Genomic DNA, 18,226 nt, shown 5'->3' on the forward strand with positions numbered 1-18,226 from the left:
AGCAGATCTGCTTGAAGCTAATGCTAAGTCAATAGGAGCAACATTTACTTACTGCCCTTCCTATCCTATGCTGTCACTGCATATTCTGAGTGGATACACGTGCATGCTATTGAAGCAAATGAGCTTTTGTTTTATTTAAAAAACAGGCCCTTTAAATTGGTTGTACAATGACAGGCATTTGCAGAACGTGGTATAAAGTAGTAATTCCTGCTACTGGAAAGCTTAGCGATTATATTCAAAACAGTCATCCAGGATTTCTTCCATGATACTCTAATGTATCCCAGCTCTCTTTTTACATGCACACACACATTTCAGTTGTGGACATGGAATGAATAGAATTCTGTTTTTCCAAAACTTTGGAGTCTTAAGAGTGTTATTATTAAATAACCCAAGGGTTTGTAATTCTGATTCCCTCAAAATTTTCAGTTGCTTCCTTGAATGTCCTTACAGTGATATTTCATTCAAAGTTTCTTGTCTTGGCCATGTAATAAAAAAAGCAACGTCAAACCAAGCTTTTGTGTAACCCATCAGTTGTAATGTATTTTTGCTTGAGCCACAGAGCTTTTCATGCTCAAGATGACAGGTACTCACCTCAGATGTCATCCTTTTTCCTTGGACGTCAATGAGGCAAGAACCAAGACCTTGCTGGAAACTATTACCTCTGAATGGCTTTTCTTTCTTAAATTCCTGATTTCTTGTGTGAAATATTTGTACTGAGCTGTGCAAACTAATGCATTAAGAGCTGCATTATTAGCTGACATGCAAAGCAGCAACTCTTTAGATGTACTGCATTTGATTAAATATGGTTATATGTGTATGTTTAGATGTTTGCTAGATCTGACTGGCTTTGTTGGCAGATATTTAAATGATGCCAAATTCAGAGACTTTTGGTTTGGGGTTTTTTTGGGGTGTTTTTTGTTTGGTTTTGTTTTTTTGTTTTTTAAACTCAGCTAATCTCTGTGATCTCAACTACAGTGCAGTCCTACAGCCAACCTGCACCGGTACAACTCAGGATACACTAAACTAGAGGAGAGAGGATGAAATTAACAGCTGGTACAATGGAATACAGGAACTACTTAGCTTTTTTCCTCAGTACAGTTAATTTAGTATGGAATAGTCATAAAGAATGACCAGGTTAGCTTAGATTTAGTATGCTTGTACCAACCTTTCTGCCAAGGCACAGTCCTGCATGTAGTTGGACCCATTGCTCTACACGAAATTTGCATGGTTTGTGTGTAATGGAAGGGCTGGGCCCTGCTGTATTTAAAATATCAAGCCGGTGGTGCAGTGCCTCTGCCCCGTTGTCTCCCCATGCAGCTTTGAGGGGTGTCAGGGGCTGGGAGGGGGCAGCTAGTGCTATGGTACTGAGGGCTGTCAGTGCTAATGCTCCTGGCAGCCGTCTTTGTCCAGTGTTGTTCAGCTCCAAGGGTGGAGCAGAGACATTTGGCTGCATTATCTGGTGCTGGGAGTTTGCAGTAAGCTATGCCCAGGTTTTTTCTTGGGGGGAACTTCTCTTTCCTCCTCCTCCATCTCCTGTCCTAGGCTGGCCCTGCACCTAAGGCCTCAGCAGAGAGGTGAGGCTGTGGGCCCCCTTCCAACGGTGTTGTAGGCGAGAGGCACCCCGCTGTGGGAACGGACGGAGCCCCTCGCTCTGAGGAGGGGCCCGGGGACCCCCGTTCACCCCGGCCGGCAAGGCGGCCCCTCTGCCGCCCGACAAAATGGCTCCCCCAGCCGTGCTGCGGCTGGCGGGGCCTTGCCCTGTCCCGGCTCGAGGAGCGAGGGGCGGCCGGACGGCCCCGCGGAGCTCTCCATGGTGGCCGCCGGCCCTCGCACGCTGGGGGCCGGGCCGGGCCGCCCGCCGCGCCGCCCCTCTTCCCCCCCCCGCCGCGCGGCCCCGTTGCCGCCCCCCAGGCTCGGCCTGACGCCCGCCTGTCCCGGGGGCGGGGGCGCGCCGCGGCGGGGCGCTGCCGGCTCCTCGCCCGCCTTCCCCGGCCCGCGGGGAGAGCCCGGAGGCGCCGGGCCACAGCCTCCGCCCCTGCCCGCGCCCCGCGGCGGAGGCGCCGCCCCGGGGAGAGCGGAGTTTCGCCACGCTCCCTAACGGCCGCGCTGGCGGCGCGGCGGAGACAGGAGTTTCGCCACGCTCCCGTAGTCCCCTCGTGGGGTGGCGGCGCGGTGCATGCCGGGCCCGAGGCGGACTGTCCCTTCGCTGCGCGAGGAGCTAGGAGCCGCGCCTGCCGCCATGTTCCGCTGGGCCGCCGCCGCCCGGGGCCTTTAGCCGCCCCCGCCCCGCCTCGCCGCCGGCCGCCGCACGCCCCTCTCCCCGCCAGCCCGCCGGCGGAGGAGGCGGACGAAGGCGCCGCCGCGCCCAGCAGCCGCCGCCGGAGCCCGGCAGCGCCCAGCGATGTCCGCCAAGGAGGGGAGCAAGGTGCTGCTGCTGCCGCCCCACGCCACCAGCGAGCGCGCCGTCAAGGGTGAGCGTCCGTGTGACCCGCGGCCTGGCGCCGCCCGGGCCCGGGCCCGGGCCCGGGCCCAGCGGGGATGCGGGGAACATGGCTGCCCGGCGGGGGGCGGGGGCCGCGACCCCCGGCGGGGCGGAGGCCGCCCGAGTGTCTGGGGGCGTCCGGGCTCGGAGGGGCGGCCCGCCCGCGCGTGGGGAGAGGTGTCCTCGCGCGTGGTCGCCGCGCGGGCCTCTGGCTTGTGCCGGGCTGCCCACAGGTGGGGACGGGAGCGGCGTGTCCGGGGGAGGGCTGCCCGCACAGGCGTGGAAATACCCGGGGTTGGCCTTGTTTGTAGGCGAGGAGGCCGAGCTGGGCGCGGGTGCTGCCCGGGAAGGCAGCGGGGCTGGCCCTGCCCGCGGTGAGCCCCGGGGCAGGCGCTCCGCTGGAGCTGCCCGTGGGGCTGAGGGTCTGCGTGCCGCGGGTGGAGGCAGCGCCCGAGGTCTGCGTGCCGCGGGTGGAGGCAGTGCCCGAGGCCTGCGGCCCTGGCGCATCCCGCCCAGATGCGCTGCTCAGGCGCTGCTGGCACGAGTGCGCGTGTGCTGGCTGGCCGGGGGCCACTGGCTTCCCCGCCTGGGATCTGGCTCCTTCACGCCTCGTTCTCTGTGGGGGTTTTCCTCTGTCTGCGCAGAGGAGATCCTTGTAATTGCAGAAGCTGACAGCGCCGGGGAAGAGGGAGTGGGAAGGCGCTGCCGCCCTTTCTATTGGCTGCTGGTCTCAGGTGATGGAGAAAATTCACCTTCATCTGTTTCTTGGTAGCACGGTCTCATGGGAAGACTTTAAAAGTCGAACGGTATACTTCTCAGAAGAAAAAGTAGGACGTTTTAAAGTACATCTATCTGTGTAAAATTAAGACGGTCTAGTGACCAAAATGCTGTAAAATGTCAAGATCCTTGCCCTGGAACACATCAAGTGTGTCATTTTAGCATTTGTGGGGAGAGTAATCCTTTGCGACTAAAGTATCCTAAAATATATTCATCGGATCTAAATTGTTAATTAAGAGGATAGCATAGGTAACACTTCAGAGAATTTCTAGGGTTTGTTTACTCAAATTATAGATAATTTTATTTTTATCTCGGAGGTTTGATGTTGAACTGTATTTGACTCTGGTAGCATGGACATTTGTGATAGCAGACCTGGGCTATTGGAATTCATGGTTGTGCACAAAGCAGTCTGTTTTTAAGATTGGCATTCCTAGGAACACAGGGTCTGACTGATTTCAGAGGGGTGGAGATCTGTTCATTTAACTTTTTATGTAACAGGGGGTCTTGAGAAATGAAAAGGATGCCTTTGTATTCAGCAGGCCTTAATTAAAGCCTTGGAATCCCATAGTGTGTTTTGGAAATCGGCATGTTTTCCAGTAAGCTGGAAAGCTTTACTCACAGTAAGTTACTCATTTTGGATTGCTTAACCTGTTGATTTCTTTGAACAAATTGTAAGAGTAAAAGTAGAAGATGTTAAAACTAGCCTATTAGAAACTTGTACTTATTAGTGCTTCTTTAATGTATAGCGTTTAGACTTGCTGAATTTTTGTACCTTTACTGCAATTTGTTGTAACAAGTTCTTCAAACAATGCAGGAGAACTAACGGTAAGTGATTAGATACTTTAGTGCACTGGAAAACCCGCTGATTTCCAATCACTTAATGATTTAGCTTGTTAAATGCGACCTATGCATCTGGTTGTTCAAAATCATAGACTTGCTTCATTCTAACAGGATTATAGCCTGGGGTTACAGTATTTCTTTGAACCTGGGTGTGTAGGATACAGAACTATAGTAAAGGTAATTAGGCTCTGATAGCTTCATCTGATATAATTACAACCAGTTAAATGTTCATATAGCAGCATTTTTCTATTCCTTCTGTTGACCTGTCCTGTCCATGCCTGTCATGCTGAATCACTGGCATCTGGAGAAAGCCTGGACATCTGTTCCAAGCTGTCGGTGTTCTTCATATGAAGGGCAGGGTGGTTTGAGTTCCACCTCCCTCATTAGGTGCAGTGCAGTTGGAAATACGTTTTTTTTCAGGCAGCGACCTCGGGGGTGCAAGATTGCAGGTTATGTCAGTGCTAAGTGGGAGTATCTATGCAACATAAATACAGTTGTTGAAACCATGTTAAAATGTGACAACTGTGTCACATCTCTGTTCGCAAACAGATGTGTTGCTGCTCACATACCAGGAATGTCCACAGTACTCTTACCTATTGTACGATGAATAGATTACAGATGTGGTGATACTCTCAAGGTGGACGCTCTGCTTTTGTCAAGACAACACTGCATACCAGGGGACCTAAAAGTGTTAATTTTCTATACTGCAAATATAAAAAAATTCTTAATTGTGGACCAGGCGTGCTGGTGAAACTGTTAAGGCAACAGTTCAAATGGCTGCATAATGTCTTATACTTTTAACTTTTGTAATGCTTATGAATAATTGTAGAAATTGCCTCTTTTTTTCCTGTGTATCAACTTACTTACTGATAATTATTAGTAAATTTATTTACACAAATAAGGTTTAGAGAATCTTTTTAAGGCAATAATTTTTCATGTTTATTTTGTTTCATGGGATCCACTATAGGAGAAAAAAAAAGTGTTAAAGTGTTCTGAAAATGTTACTTTTTTTGTATGCCAGCTCTGTTCCCAAGAAAAAACATCCTTGGGGCACCCAGGCTTTTTCTGTCTCTCGTTGCTGAGACATTTCATTTATAATGTCTCAGGTCCTTGAGAACAGCCACAGAGAAAAATGTAGTAATATTATCTGGTGTATCTGTATATTGGTCCATATTTCAGCTTTTGTCCTCTCCATACACCAGGTCTTTTGAGGAGGAAGTGTGAATTCAGGACTTAATGCTTGCTGGTATTTGTATTGTTTCATCTCTAGCTTTTATTTTAGCTTTATTTTCTTCCTCTGTATTGCTGGAAGAGGGGAAAAAATAACAGAGACTGTTAAATTTTAGAGGCCATGAGAAATTAAATCCTTTACCACTAATACTATATGTTGGCAGAAATGGACAAGAGATGCTCACCCAAGAAAGAATGGTTAAACTATTGTATCATTAGTAACTAATCTTTTCTGATAAGGTAGGATAATAATTAGGATGTGTCCCCCTTTATATTTTGACCTGTGTATTTAGCAATTAGTGGGAAGTGCTTATATCTAGAACAATATCTGAAAGGTTATCAGATGTAATGGTCATATTAGACATGTGTAATAAACATAATAATGATTTTAAATATGCAGTCTATACAGTCTAGCTGTGTTGGTCTGGCATACCTTCCCAAGTATGAATTGTGTCATCAAAGATTATTGGTTGCTTTTAGAGTGCATAAAAAGCTCAAAGTTTCTCTTTTCGTGGCTTAGTTAAAATGTCTAAGTAATTTCTACTAACAGAGTTTCCTATAAATTAATGGTTAGCTACAGAATTGAAATGCCTAAAGTCAGTTTTTGGCATTGGGTTCCCCAAAGATGTCTCTTCTTACTGCTTTTTTTTTTAAGAGGGATGAGAAAATGCACCTGTGGTCTTGTTTCTCTGTTTTCTAAGGCACCTTCTTCATCTTTGAAGAATGATACTTAGTGTTTTACTGTCTCGTGGAAGATAGCGTTTTCCTCTATTATGTTCTGTCAAAATCACGGGGGGGGTGGCGGAATCTTTTTTCTTTAAATTGTTACTGATATTTAACTGCTGTACCTGTTTCTTTAGGGTTTGGGTTTGCCTTTCTTTTGGGGTGATAATTGACTGACGTCAGTGAGCACACTTGACCATTCAGAGCATGTGACTTTCATACTTAAAATTTGTTAATGTATTGTATCTTTTCTCCTGAAACAACTGTTTCACTACCTTGTAGTAAACTGTTTTTCACTGATAGGGAGGAAGAAGAGCTTGTAAGCTCTGACAGCGTGATAAGAGTGGTCCTGGGCATGGCAGGGATGACCCTTCATTTGCTTTCCTTTGAGGGCAAAGCACCAGGGCTTCTCTGACCCACCTGTGAGTAGCTACACCGCAAAGTTGTACTTGGAAGTAGTCTATCGTCCCCGGCATTGGGCTTTGCCCGCTGTGGGTATTCCTAGGCTTTGGGAAGCAATCCACAGGACCTTGTCATGCTGAGCTAGTGGATATTTTTTGCTAAATTTAGAGATGGTGTCTGTTCTGGATATGGGAGGCTTCAGTATTCCTTTGTTTTGGATAAAAGTCATGATACAGTCTGATTGGCAAACAGTCATTTGGGATATTAAATGGTAACTCATTGAAACAATTCTTCAGAGAATCCCAAAAAGAAGTAACTCATAGCCTTGAGCAGGGTCCCAAATTAAGACACTAATAGCTACTTTTTAACTGATTTTCATGTAGGAGAAAAAGAAATCATGACAATATTTAAATTTAAAATTCAGTCTGGTTAAAAAAAAAACAAACGGGTAAAAGGATAAATGTTTACAGGCAACATGAAGGCTGTTTTAAAAATATTATAAGGCACTTAGAATGCCTTTATGCTGCTGGTCAGAAATTATTCTAAAATGATCCAGAAAAGCAGCAGAGTAAAGAGAGTACTAAAAGGTCATACTTTAAAAAAAAAAATTTAAAAAAAATCACAATTTTGTTTTGGGAGAGACAGTGGAATGGAACTGAATTCTGACAAGTTAGTCTTTGACTGGCCTTATACTTTTTTTTTTTTTTTTTGAGTGGATGGTTAGAGTGAATGAATCTTAAAATAACAACAAGAAAACCCACCCAAAAATGGAAGCCTGCCTTGACTTCAGTAGAGCCAATTGGCAGTTGAGGCTTGGGAAGGTAAGGCCAGAGCAGAAGAATCTGGCAACTACTTACATGTGTATTTATTGTGTAAGGAACTAAGGACTCTTTCACACATGAGTCAATTCTTATTGCTGAATGGGACCAAAGAATTGTTTCATTGAAATGTAAGTGGTTTCAGAACATATCATCAAAACAAATGTTCAAAAAAAAAAAAAATCCCAGGACCAGAAGATATTTGTCTAGTGACTCTAAAGGAATTCTTTGGGGGTTTTGGGTGCAAAATTGTGAATTTATTTTCCATAGCCTGTGGCATAACTTATTTTCTGAGTCTGAGAAATGGAGCACAGCGGCATTTTTTTAAAAACTCTGGATTGGACTGGAGAACTGTAGATCAGTAAGTTTAATTTAAGCAGACTCATAGCACTTGTAAGAAAGAGTGGACTAACTATGTCCCTGCTGAAATACAGTATTAAAGAGGAGTTGGTACAGTTTTCATAGATGGAAATCAAGAAAATTTGTTAGAATGTTTTGGAGGAGCCAGCGAACTGGTTGATCCAGGCAAAACTATTCATCAGGTTTCTTCACTGGAGCCTTTAAATTAAGCAAAAGAGGAAATATCCTCTTTTGGATCAAAATTAGTTAGGAAAGAAAGGATGTTAATTGGTAATAAACTTCCATGGTTCAGGGAGGTTAACATCTGTCATCTGTGCTCTTTACCTGTATTCATAAGTTATTTAGAAAACAGTGAATGGTAAATAATAACACTGGTTCTGGATCAGAGAATGACAGAATGATAGGGGTTGGAAGGGACCTCTGGAGATCATCTAGTCAAACCCCCCCACCAGAGCAGGTTCACCTAGGGCAGGTTGCACAGGAATGTGTCCAGGCGAGTTTTGAATACCTCCAGAGAAGGAGACTCCACAACCTCTCTGGGCAGCTTGTTCCAGTGCTCTGCCACCCTCAAAGTAAAGAAGTTCCTCCTCATGTTTAGGTGGAACTTCTTATGATAGTAAACTTCCAGTGATGTTTCAGAAAGCTCTCGTTAGATTGAGTGCCTGGGCAAAGAACTTGCAGGAGATGCTATTCTGATAAAGGCAGAGTAGACTCTGCAAGGGAAAGAACAGTTCTTGCTTAAACGTAGAGGGCAGTGAACTCGGGAAAGAAACATTAGGGTCTGTATGGGTAAAATTCGGAAAACGTTAGTGCAGTGGCAGTCAAACAGGCTGATAGCAATTGAGGGATATTAGAAAATAAGTTTAGAAAAAAGAGAATGCACCATCATGCCCCTATATGCATCTTGTGTTGTATGTGCATCTTGAACAGCAGCATGTAATTTTGGTCCTCCTTCCTGATTTTCTTCTTTATCTAAAGGTATGTTCAGCGGCACAGAGTGGCTTTCATGCAAGGTGGAGCAACAAAGATGAGAAATTTGTGACTTGGAAAAGGGGTAGCTGAGTAGGGGGTAGAGTTAGATACTGCTTACATCATGAATTGTATTTAATGGAAAAGTTAAATAGGAAACAACTGTTATTTTTGTCTCCCTGTGAAAAGGAGAAATGCAGTACTAAACAAAATTTTTCCAGAAATTAATATAAAGGAAAGGTGAAATACTTTTTCATATAATGTGTAATTAAAATTGTGGAATTCATAGCAGTAAGGTGCAGTGGAGGCAAAAACTATAAAAGCATCTATTCAGGGTCTGGACAAAGTAGTGAAAAATAGTTCTATCAGTGATCATAAACATGATGGTCTGGATGAAACTCTAGAGGAAATCCTTAAACCACCCTGTTTGGAAAACAGAGAGTATGGGGAGGGAAAGACCTATGAATCCATCATTGCCAGAAGCACATTTAAGCACTAAATAATATTTTGGCATAACACACTATGACCATTTTAATGGGAGGAGCATCTTTAAATACTTTTCAAACAAATAATGGTATTTTTCCTGAGAGAAACTTCCAAAAGCATCAACCAAGTTAATTGAAAAATTACACAGACAGTATAAAAGATGGATGCACCGTGACATACTAGGTATATCAATAGTTTCATTTGAGATTTAAAATTCTATGAAACTTTTAAGACTGTAAGTACATGGTAAGTAAGGATAAAATAAATAGTGCCTGCAGTGCTTTTGTATGGTTTCAAGGTTTATGGGGTCTTTTTTTCTTGCTTCTAGAACGCTTGTTAATATGGCAGGCGGCATGCATTCAAAGAAACTTGACTAAAGGGAAAAAGTTTTTGTGGCATTTAGGAAAAATACCATAATTCGAAAGAAACGGACTTTGCTGAATCTGTGCTTTCTTCTTTGGGATGAATAGAGTAACTCGTATCTTTTGACAACTATTAATTCTAGCTTTCTGATTCAAGTAGACGCTGCTGTGTGTGCTTAACTAATATTTTCAAGGTTGCTGGTCCATAGACCATCTGTGATGTCTTTATGCTATTTCTTTTCAAATCTATTCTGCCAAATGCAGATGGATAATTGGATATGTTCTGTCCTCAAGCAGTCATGGGTGCTACATCTCTTTCTTCTGTATAGATGTTGGCAGAGGAATGAAAACTCCAGGGACAGACTGAAAGATGTGCTAGGTGTTAGGCTTTGTGATTCTTCTGAGTGACAATACATAGACAGCAATGCATTTATAAAACCAAAAGCCCACAAAACCTGACCAAACGACAGAAAAACTGAAGACAGCTATGCTGTCTTGGTAACAAACCTGCTGACAAAATGAAGGATACCGGCCTATCTTTTCACAGAACACCATGGTTGATTGATATATTAGTGTAGACAAATGTTATGTACTGTTTCATGTATACCTACCACCAAAGCAACAAATTCTTTGCAAAGACAGTGTCTGTGTTTAGTAACCTTAGTAATGTGAGCTGAGACTTCATCTGTGAAATCAAAACCACTCTTAAAACAGAAAATGAAATCTGGGATGTTGAGCATGCTTTTACAGCCAAAGCTGAGTTCATGGAATATGTCATGGGCTCCTGATTATGGAGGAAAAATGGCTAATTTTCTTTCACTGTCAGAGAAAAAGAATTATGTAAGTTTTAAGGTCTTAAGAGCAGAAAATACTTTGCTTGTGGAAGTACAGTACCTTGAAAGGTTGATCCCTGATACTTTTTCCTACTGTTAGTCTAGAGACTTTGATCTCATCTTGTTTCATGAGACTGTTCCAACAGGGTGCCTCTGATAGAAGCCAGATTTAACCAAGGTTATTAAAATGGGCATATATATCAGCATGGTTTAAATTTACAGTATCTACATGTAAGATTTTATTAGCAGCTACTGTTGTACTCAGTTACTAGGCAATGTGAGATCTGCTTTGGGTCTGGAAGTAGTGTGTTTGTGTTAGTTGCCATACTGCACCTCTCAGCAGGGATTATTATATTGGGTAAAGTGCCATGCCAATGTAGTTTTTCTACTTTTGAACCTCTTTACAATGTACTGTGAATTTATCCATTCAGATTGGTGCTAACTTTTGGATCTCTGTAGCATGCTTTATTGTAAGGTATAAATGTACCCAGAGGCTTGTAGAAAGTCAGCGTAGAACCTAAGTTTAGACCTTTTGCTTTTGATGTCTCTAAGTAGTACTGCTGCATAAAAGAAAGGTGATTTTTTTTCCTCTTTGTAAATGTATATACAAATAGTAATAAAAACCATCAAAACCTTGTTGTTAACAAATCCCAAAAGCTACTCACTGGGTTTTTTTCCCTAGCATTACTGTTTAAAATTTTAAATCAATATAGTTCCATTTATATCATCCATACATATTTTAAAAGTGAAATTGATTAATTTTGACTAGTAAGCAAAGGTTTGGTTTAGAAAATCTTGTATGTTGTTGTAAATCATTATGTGTTGTCTTTGTTACGAACATCTATACTTTTACTAATAGGATATAGTCTGTTATTTTGTACTGCAGTGTGGATTGCTTTAGAGATTCATCTCTAAATGCTTTTCTATTGCTTAGCTTTGCTGGGAATGCAAGAAGGGAATCCTTTAATGACCAACACCATGTTATTTCCTTAGGGCTATTCCTCTTAATTACCATTCTGTTACAGTCCCGAAGCACAGGTTACGCACAAAGACTTTGAAACATGGGTTATATTTCTGTCTTGGAACACATCATGCCGCAATTCTTTTTCCTTAGGCTATAACATTTTATTACTACTTCATCAAAGGTTTAGTTAAAGCCATTAGTTTGCAGAAATTGTCTACATGCTTCAAAAATTATCATCCTTAACCTATTAAAATGTTATTTGTAGTATTTTTCAAAGGTAAAATTTAAAGTATAAAATGGAAAGAAACAGTTTTTATAGTAAGCGTTACTGTTTTATTCAGCTGGGTGATGCAGATAAAATTTTTAGCCATGTTTTATTCTGCCTTCTCTGAAGATTATTCTTAAAAAAAAAATCCTTCTTGAGCAATAGGAAAATACATGTATTGTGTGAAAATGTTTTTGTTAAACTTTGAGGAATATTTTTAAGACTTCATTTTTTCATGAGGCAAGTATAACTGTACAGATGCTTAACTACTTCTGATACTAACACTAGTGATTTTTGGACAGTATGGATAACCCCTGGATATACAGAGTTTTTAATTTGAATTTTTGTAAGTATATTATTTCAAATAATTTGAGACAGTTCTTTCCAGACATTGGACAGAAACATCTGTTTTTATAGCCTCCCAGGAAATGTAACTTGCTAGATGAACTCAAAGCTGTAGTTTGTTAAAATAGACAGCATTAATTTTTGTGCAAATCTGATATGAAATATATTACGTAGACATAAGAACTTTATTAAGAAGAGAGTATTTTGTCTGCCATGTGCTTAGAACCCCTGAAATATTTCTGAATTGTCATAAAGGAAGAGGTAACACCATCTTTCTGAATTCTGCAGCCATTGGTAGTCGTAATAAGTCAGTAATGATTTGCACATAAGAGATTGAAGAGCAGCTCGTCACCTCAACAGACCATTCTCTACCACACCCTGTATCTACCCAAAAAACCTCCAAAAAGAAAAAAGGGTCATCTTTCACTTAAGTAGATTGTTACCTAGGAGTAATACTAGAACTAATGAAGTACTGTTCCTATAAAACTGTGTCTTGGAGGTGATTGACTTTGGTTCTGGGAAGGTATGATCTCTAATACCTTTGCAACAATTAAAGCAGGAGAAGTCTACTTTGTGAATTGTCTGGTCTCTTATAAAACGATGAGCTGAACTTTGCATTGTTGAAGGTGGTCATGGGCTCACTAATAATGTGTTAAAAAAAGTGGGGGAAGAAATGGCCTAAAACTAATTTATGTACAGATGAATATAAACTTCCAAATAATGCAAAAATAACATTAAGAGAATATGAAGGTTGGAAAGTCAAGTTTAAAAAAACAGTGAATGCTAGAATTGATGCTTGTATATTCATAATAAAGTGCTTCTAAAAATTGGTTAAATTTATCTTTTTTGGAACAATGGATTTCTCTTTTCAGAGACAGATTTATGTTTTTAAACAATTGTTGTGCATGGAACAGAAGTGGTTGTCTCTTGATTTCTTAAATACATTGTTTATTAACGTTTGGACTACATGGAATTTTAACACTTCCAAATTAAACTTGAATCATTACTAGAGGAGACTGGAAGGAAAGGCATACCATTTCTTTTCTGTTAATAAAAAACTTTATGTCTAAAAATAAAGTTCCAAATTTGTTCTATAATATGTAATGTCAAGGCACGTTTTTCAGCTTCTTCCTACTTAGAAACTTTTATAAGAGGAAGAATAGACAATTCTCCAGTTTATTTTCTATTATAATTTAATTTCCATGAATACATGTATGTGATTTATGCATGTTGTTTTACTGATATATTTTTTTATTGCATAAATCAGAAGGGTAGCAATGTGTTGCTAGTAATCTAGAAGTCAATTTAAATGAAGTCAGTGAATGTTTTAGTATTTAAGCATTGATTTTTGGAAAGTAAAGTTTAACTTTGGAGAGTAAGAAAATAAAGTGTGAATAATTATCTGCAGGTATATTCATAGTACTAGTTGTACTTATCTTTGAATAAATGTTTCTCCAATTTTTCTTTAAATGGAGAAAAATTGAATGTTTTTGTACCTTTTCTATTTAATTCTTTCAATAGTGGTATGCTATTTTGGGGGTGGGTTTGTTTTTGTTTTGTTTTGTTTTCAGATTAGTTTTATTTCCTGTAATCCTGCATGAGTGCGATGATATTCTGATGCACTGCTTAGTGGCAATTTTGATGTATCCTCTTCCATGTCCCACATCCGTATTTCATTTGTGCAGTAACTGAACTGCCATTGTTTGAATTCATGTAAGCTGCTGTAGCGGAAATCATTCTAACTTTTTGATTTTCATTATTGTTCCTTGAATCCGTTTTAAATTATTCTTTCTTTTTTATAAGGTGGGCAAACCAGAGTTGCATACTAGATATATCAGTGTCATAATTGCATCTTCTTTTGTTTTCTATTTGCTAGTAATTCTTAACATTCAGTTTTCTGGGTTTCTTTGACTTGTCAGCATTGAGTATTTTCCTAGAACTATAGGAAAGACCTTGCTTCTGAATAGTAATAGTAATTTTATAATCCGTGAATTTTATCTGTAAAGTTAGGATTTATTTCCTTCATTAATTTGCATTTATTAATATTTAATGTGTCATATTTTGCTGAGACACTCATTAGCATGGACAACTTCTGTAGCTCTTCATAGCCTGCCCTGTTCTTCATTGTCTGGAATACTTGCTGTCACCTGAAGGCTGCATCACCCCATGAGTTACCTTCTTTTCAGTGTAATTTATAAATTTATTAAATAGCACAGATTCTAGTGGGGCTCCTCCAGTGACCTTCTTCCTTTCCATGTGCTGGCTGTTACCTCCTTTTATTTGTAGTCCTTTAAACAGTGTTGTATCCTTTTCTTGCTAGCTTTGGATTTGTTTTGGTGGTGTTTTTGTTTGGTTGTGGTTTTTTGGTTGTTGGGGTTTTTTGTTTGGTTTTTTGGTTTGTTTGTTTGGTTTTGGTTTTTTGGGTTTTTTTAAGCTTTGATTGTGGGCTTATTTTGAAATGCCTTTTGCAAGTCTGAGTGGATATTAAATCAATTTCCTGCATCCCCAATACTTGCTGAGTCCTTCAGAGAATGACAGTATATTGGAGAGAGATGATGTCCCTTTGCTAAGGCAGTTTTGACTCTTCCAAATGTTGTACATATTATTATGCCTTCTAACTCTGCATTATAGTTTTTACAAACTTGCACGTTACAGATGTTAATTTTTTTAGATATGTATGCAGATAGCACTATTCCATCCAGCTTTTAATGATGTCATCAAGTTGGTTGATTGAAAGACAAATTTGCTACTTTGGATAGCAGCTATTCCATGATAGATCCAATCCTAGATGGAAAATATTTTTTAAATAGCATTGTTGCGACTACTGTTTCTTCTTTTTAAATTTTAGCTGTCCCTTTTCCACCAACACATCGTTTGACGTCTGAAGAAGTGTTTGACACAGATGGAAGACCAAGGGTTGACATTTTGAAGAACCACTTGATAAAAGAAGGTCGAGTGGATGAAGAAATTGCACTTAGAATCATCAATGAGGGTGCTGCAATATTACGGAGGGAAAAAACTATGATAGAAGTTGAAGCTCCAATTACAGGTAATATTTCTAGATAATTTCACTCATCATTAAATTTGAAAAAAGCCAGATTTTTTCAGTAGTAGAGTTTGTCTTAAAAATTGCTAAAATAAAATTTCTGTATAATCTTATTGAATTATCCCTCACAACTGCATTTGCTTAACAGTACTCAAATGGTCTGAAAAAATAGGCTGCACGTTATTTTGCAAAATGAAGGCATTAAAGCTATTTGAAAAAAATAGTATGAGTGGTATTAAAATGATGAAATAGAAAGTAGTTAAATGCTGATGAATTACGGATTTTTAATTCGTGCAATGTTGTAAGTGGGAATAAAGACATCTACCTGGAATAGAAAAATGAACTTGGAATTATCCTGAATTCTAAATATGTGAAAAGAAGCTAATAGCTGTGGTGTGAAGCAAATATTGTGAACTGGACTTCTGAGTGAAAAGTACACCTTTATAGTCCCTCTGTAGGTGAGACCGACAATTGCATGTAAAACCGTGTTCTTGTGAGGGTAGTAGTACTGGTAAGTGTTGAAAGATTGTTTTAGCATCTTTAACAGGCTAGGACCAGATCCACTGTGATACAAAAATGAATCTTAGGGTTTTTTGGAGTATTTTAATGGTTTGACTAGTTCTGTTTCTGTTTGACCTGGTGAAAGGTGGAATTGGTGTCCTCTAGTACTTTTATTTATAGACAATCTGACTCATAGAAAATAGTTTACATTGTGTATCTGTTATTTATGATAATGAAAGCAGATTTGATTTTTGTGTTCAAATCAGATTTTCTTTCATTTGAATATGTTTTCTTCTAAATGAACCTATATAAAATTAGTGCCTGAAAAGCTTCTTTTAGGGTATCAGCTTGCTTTACATTGTTAGTATCGGGTGAATGAAAACATTTAAACAGTACAGCATTATTACTGACATTTTTAAAAAAACCAAATGATTGAAATGGTGGAAACCACTAAGTGACTGTCTGAACGCAGTCTTCTGAAGCTCCAGATAAAGCTCAAAACTACAATGTTGTCCATATGTTTAGAATGTTTATATTTCCATTTATTCAGATAGTTACCCACAGCTACTGGTATATTGGCAGCTGAAAAAGAAGAAAAGTTCTTGCAGTGTTTGAGTAGAAATCTTAAGAAAAGTGACATAAAAGAGGACACATTCTGTTTAGTCTAATATTTTGTAGGTCATGGTGACAAATGGTCTGCTGCAAGGGATTAACAACCTTTAAAGTGTGGTGTGCCATATCCAATATTTCTTTCCAAAATTAGAACAACATTTTTTTCCCAAAAAAATTAACTAATAAACTCTGAGATGTTGGAAGATACTATTCGTGAGTTGATCAGTGACATTTTGCATCAACGGAAGGCGTAGTCTCTCAAATTCCTGTTAATTGTTATCAGCAATACCTCATGGAGAAGCGAGAAGGCAGCTCCTGACTTCCATTGAGCTGGGAACTCCTGTGGGAATGAGGAGTTAGGAGCAGTTGTCTCTTCCATACTTTTTTTTTTTTTTTTAATTGTGAGATGACCTCGCTTTGCTGTATGCTCTTCAAAGTCGTCCGATCTGCTATCTTTGGCGCTTCTGCCTTAGGTTGCTGACCACTGGTCTTGTCCTGTCTCATATTCTAAAAACACAAGAAAAATCAGCTGTTGAAATAGTGAACATGGTTATTTGAAGGAGAAAAGTAACTGAGCAAAAAGAAGATATGGTGATATTAAAAGGTATGTTAGACTGACTCAGAAACAAAAGCATACTCCTGCTTTTTTCAGTCCCACATGGACACAGCAAATTGTTGCAAAGCAACAGACGTTTTCAAATATGTATACCAAGGAGAATTTGCAAAGATACCTGAGGGGTTGGGGAGGACAGTAAAAAGCTGCTGACAACTTTGAAGAACTCAATGCTCAGTGCATTAACTGTTTGAAAAATACTCCACAGTCTGCTAGACTCAAGTAGGGCTATCATCATCATTGTCACAGGTAGTGAGGACAGCATCTTAATGAAAAGCAAAGGGGGAAGGTTCAAAAATTTCTGTTATTCCTGCTTTATACCTGCCTTTCCTCTTAATTAGAAGTACTTTGTGGCTGTTTACTTAACTATAACTTAGTAACTTTTCTGTTAGATTTTTTTTAAATTAATTTGAACAAAATTTTTGCTTGCAGTGTGTGGTGATATTCATGGCCAGTTCTTTGATCTAATGAAGCTGTTTGAAGTGGGAGGATCACCTGCTAACACAAGATACCTCTTCCTCGGTGACTATGTAGACAGAGGTTATTTTAGTATAGAGGTAACTGAATATATTAATCTGTTTTGTCCTAAATTTTTCTATAAGCACACTTTCACGGAGGTTTTCGAATGAAATTTTAGGTCTGCTTTAACATGTGAATGTGTTCTTCCTTGCTGTGCTTTCTCCATGACAAAGGCCTGTTCACAGGAGGATATTGACCAGCCATTTGGACTGTCCTGTTGAAATCACCAGACTTACTCATTTTTCCTCCTCTTTCTTTACTTAGTTTTTAAAAAGTTTAATTCTATAGCATTATTATACATAATCCTGCTTCTCTGGTAATGTGCAGGAAGATGTGTTTGTATGTTTTTGGAGAACAGGTGAGTCATGACTGCAAGGTTTTTTAATTTATTATAGTTGTTAATCTGTGTAAAGTAGATTCATTTTACTTATGTAATCAAATGTTTTTTAATAATTATTAATATTTTTCTTTACTAAAATTCTGAGGGCGATTACAGATATTCCCTAAGGATGACCTGTGTTTCTGCCATTAATTTTTCAGGTATTTTGAATTCAAATAATTTTCTAATTTTCAGCATGTTTATTAAGTATGCTACATTCCAGAAATATTCACTTATTCATATCAGTTAGTTTCAGAGCTATGGTTTTTAAGTTAACTATTCTTTTGGAGCCAGCTTGGGAAGTGCCTCAGCTTGGGATCTCTTCACAGATACCAAATCTAATAGAGTGGCATACCATTTGCAAGTCGTGGTGTATGATACTTCATTTCTGTATTACAATTATGCTGTTCTAATAACATGTATGGGTATATACTCTGAAGGGCATGCACAATGCCTTTTTGGGGTTGTTAGGGATAGTAGACAAACAGGAGATGCAGCATGAGTGATTGCCTCAAAATAATTTATAAGGAAAAATTTCAACAGACATTCCCTATTTATTAATTCGATCTTCTTGGCCTGTTCTTGATGATAACAAATAATGTAATTGTACGTGAAAAGGACATTTACATACTAACAATATATGTTAATATATCAAAACATGGTATGAAAGCTTTTTAACTAGTACAAAAAAGTTTTGAAC

General features: G+C 39.6%; 1 protein-coding gene across 4 annotated transcripts in view; it reads left to right on the forward strand.

Moving 5' to 3' along the window:
- Positions 1–2,421: 2,421 nt before the first annotated feature.
- Positions 2,422–18,226, forward strand: part of PPP3CB (protein phosphatase 3 catalytic subunit beta) — a 43,670-nt gene continuing 27,865 nt past the window's right edge. For 3 of the 4 annotated variants that reach the window (XM_059821195.1, XM_059821196.1, XM_059821197.1), the window contains exons 1-3: positions 2,440–2,471; positions 14,705–14,905; positions 17,061–17,185. In XM_059821195.1, the coding sequence (XP_059677178.1) occupies positions 14,878–14,905; positions 17,061–17,185 (153 nt within the window). In that variant the 5' untranslated portion in view covers positions 2,440–2,471; positions 14,705–14,877. Of the gene's footprint in view, positions 2,472–14,704; positions 14,906–17,060; positions 17,186–18,226 lie in introns of all 4 variants that reach the window. The other variant, XM_059821194.1, reaches the window with a different exon arrangement.

Source organism: Gavia stellata, chromosome 9 (genome assembly GCF_030936135.1).
Source record: "Gavia stellata isolate bGavSte3 chromosome 9, bGavSte3.hap2, whole genome shotgun sequence".
NCBI classification, from domain to species: Eukaryota; Metazoa; Chordata; class Aves; order Gaviiformes; family Gaviidae; genus Gavia; species Gavia stellata.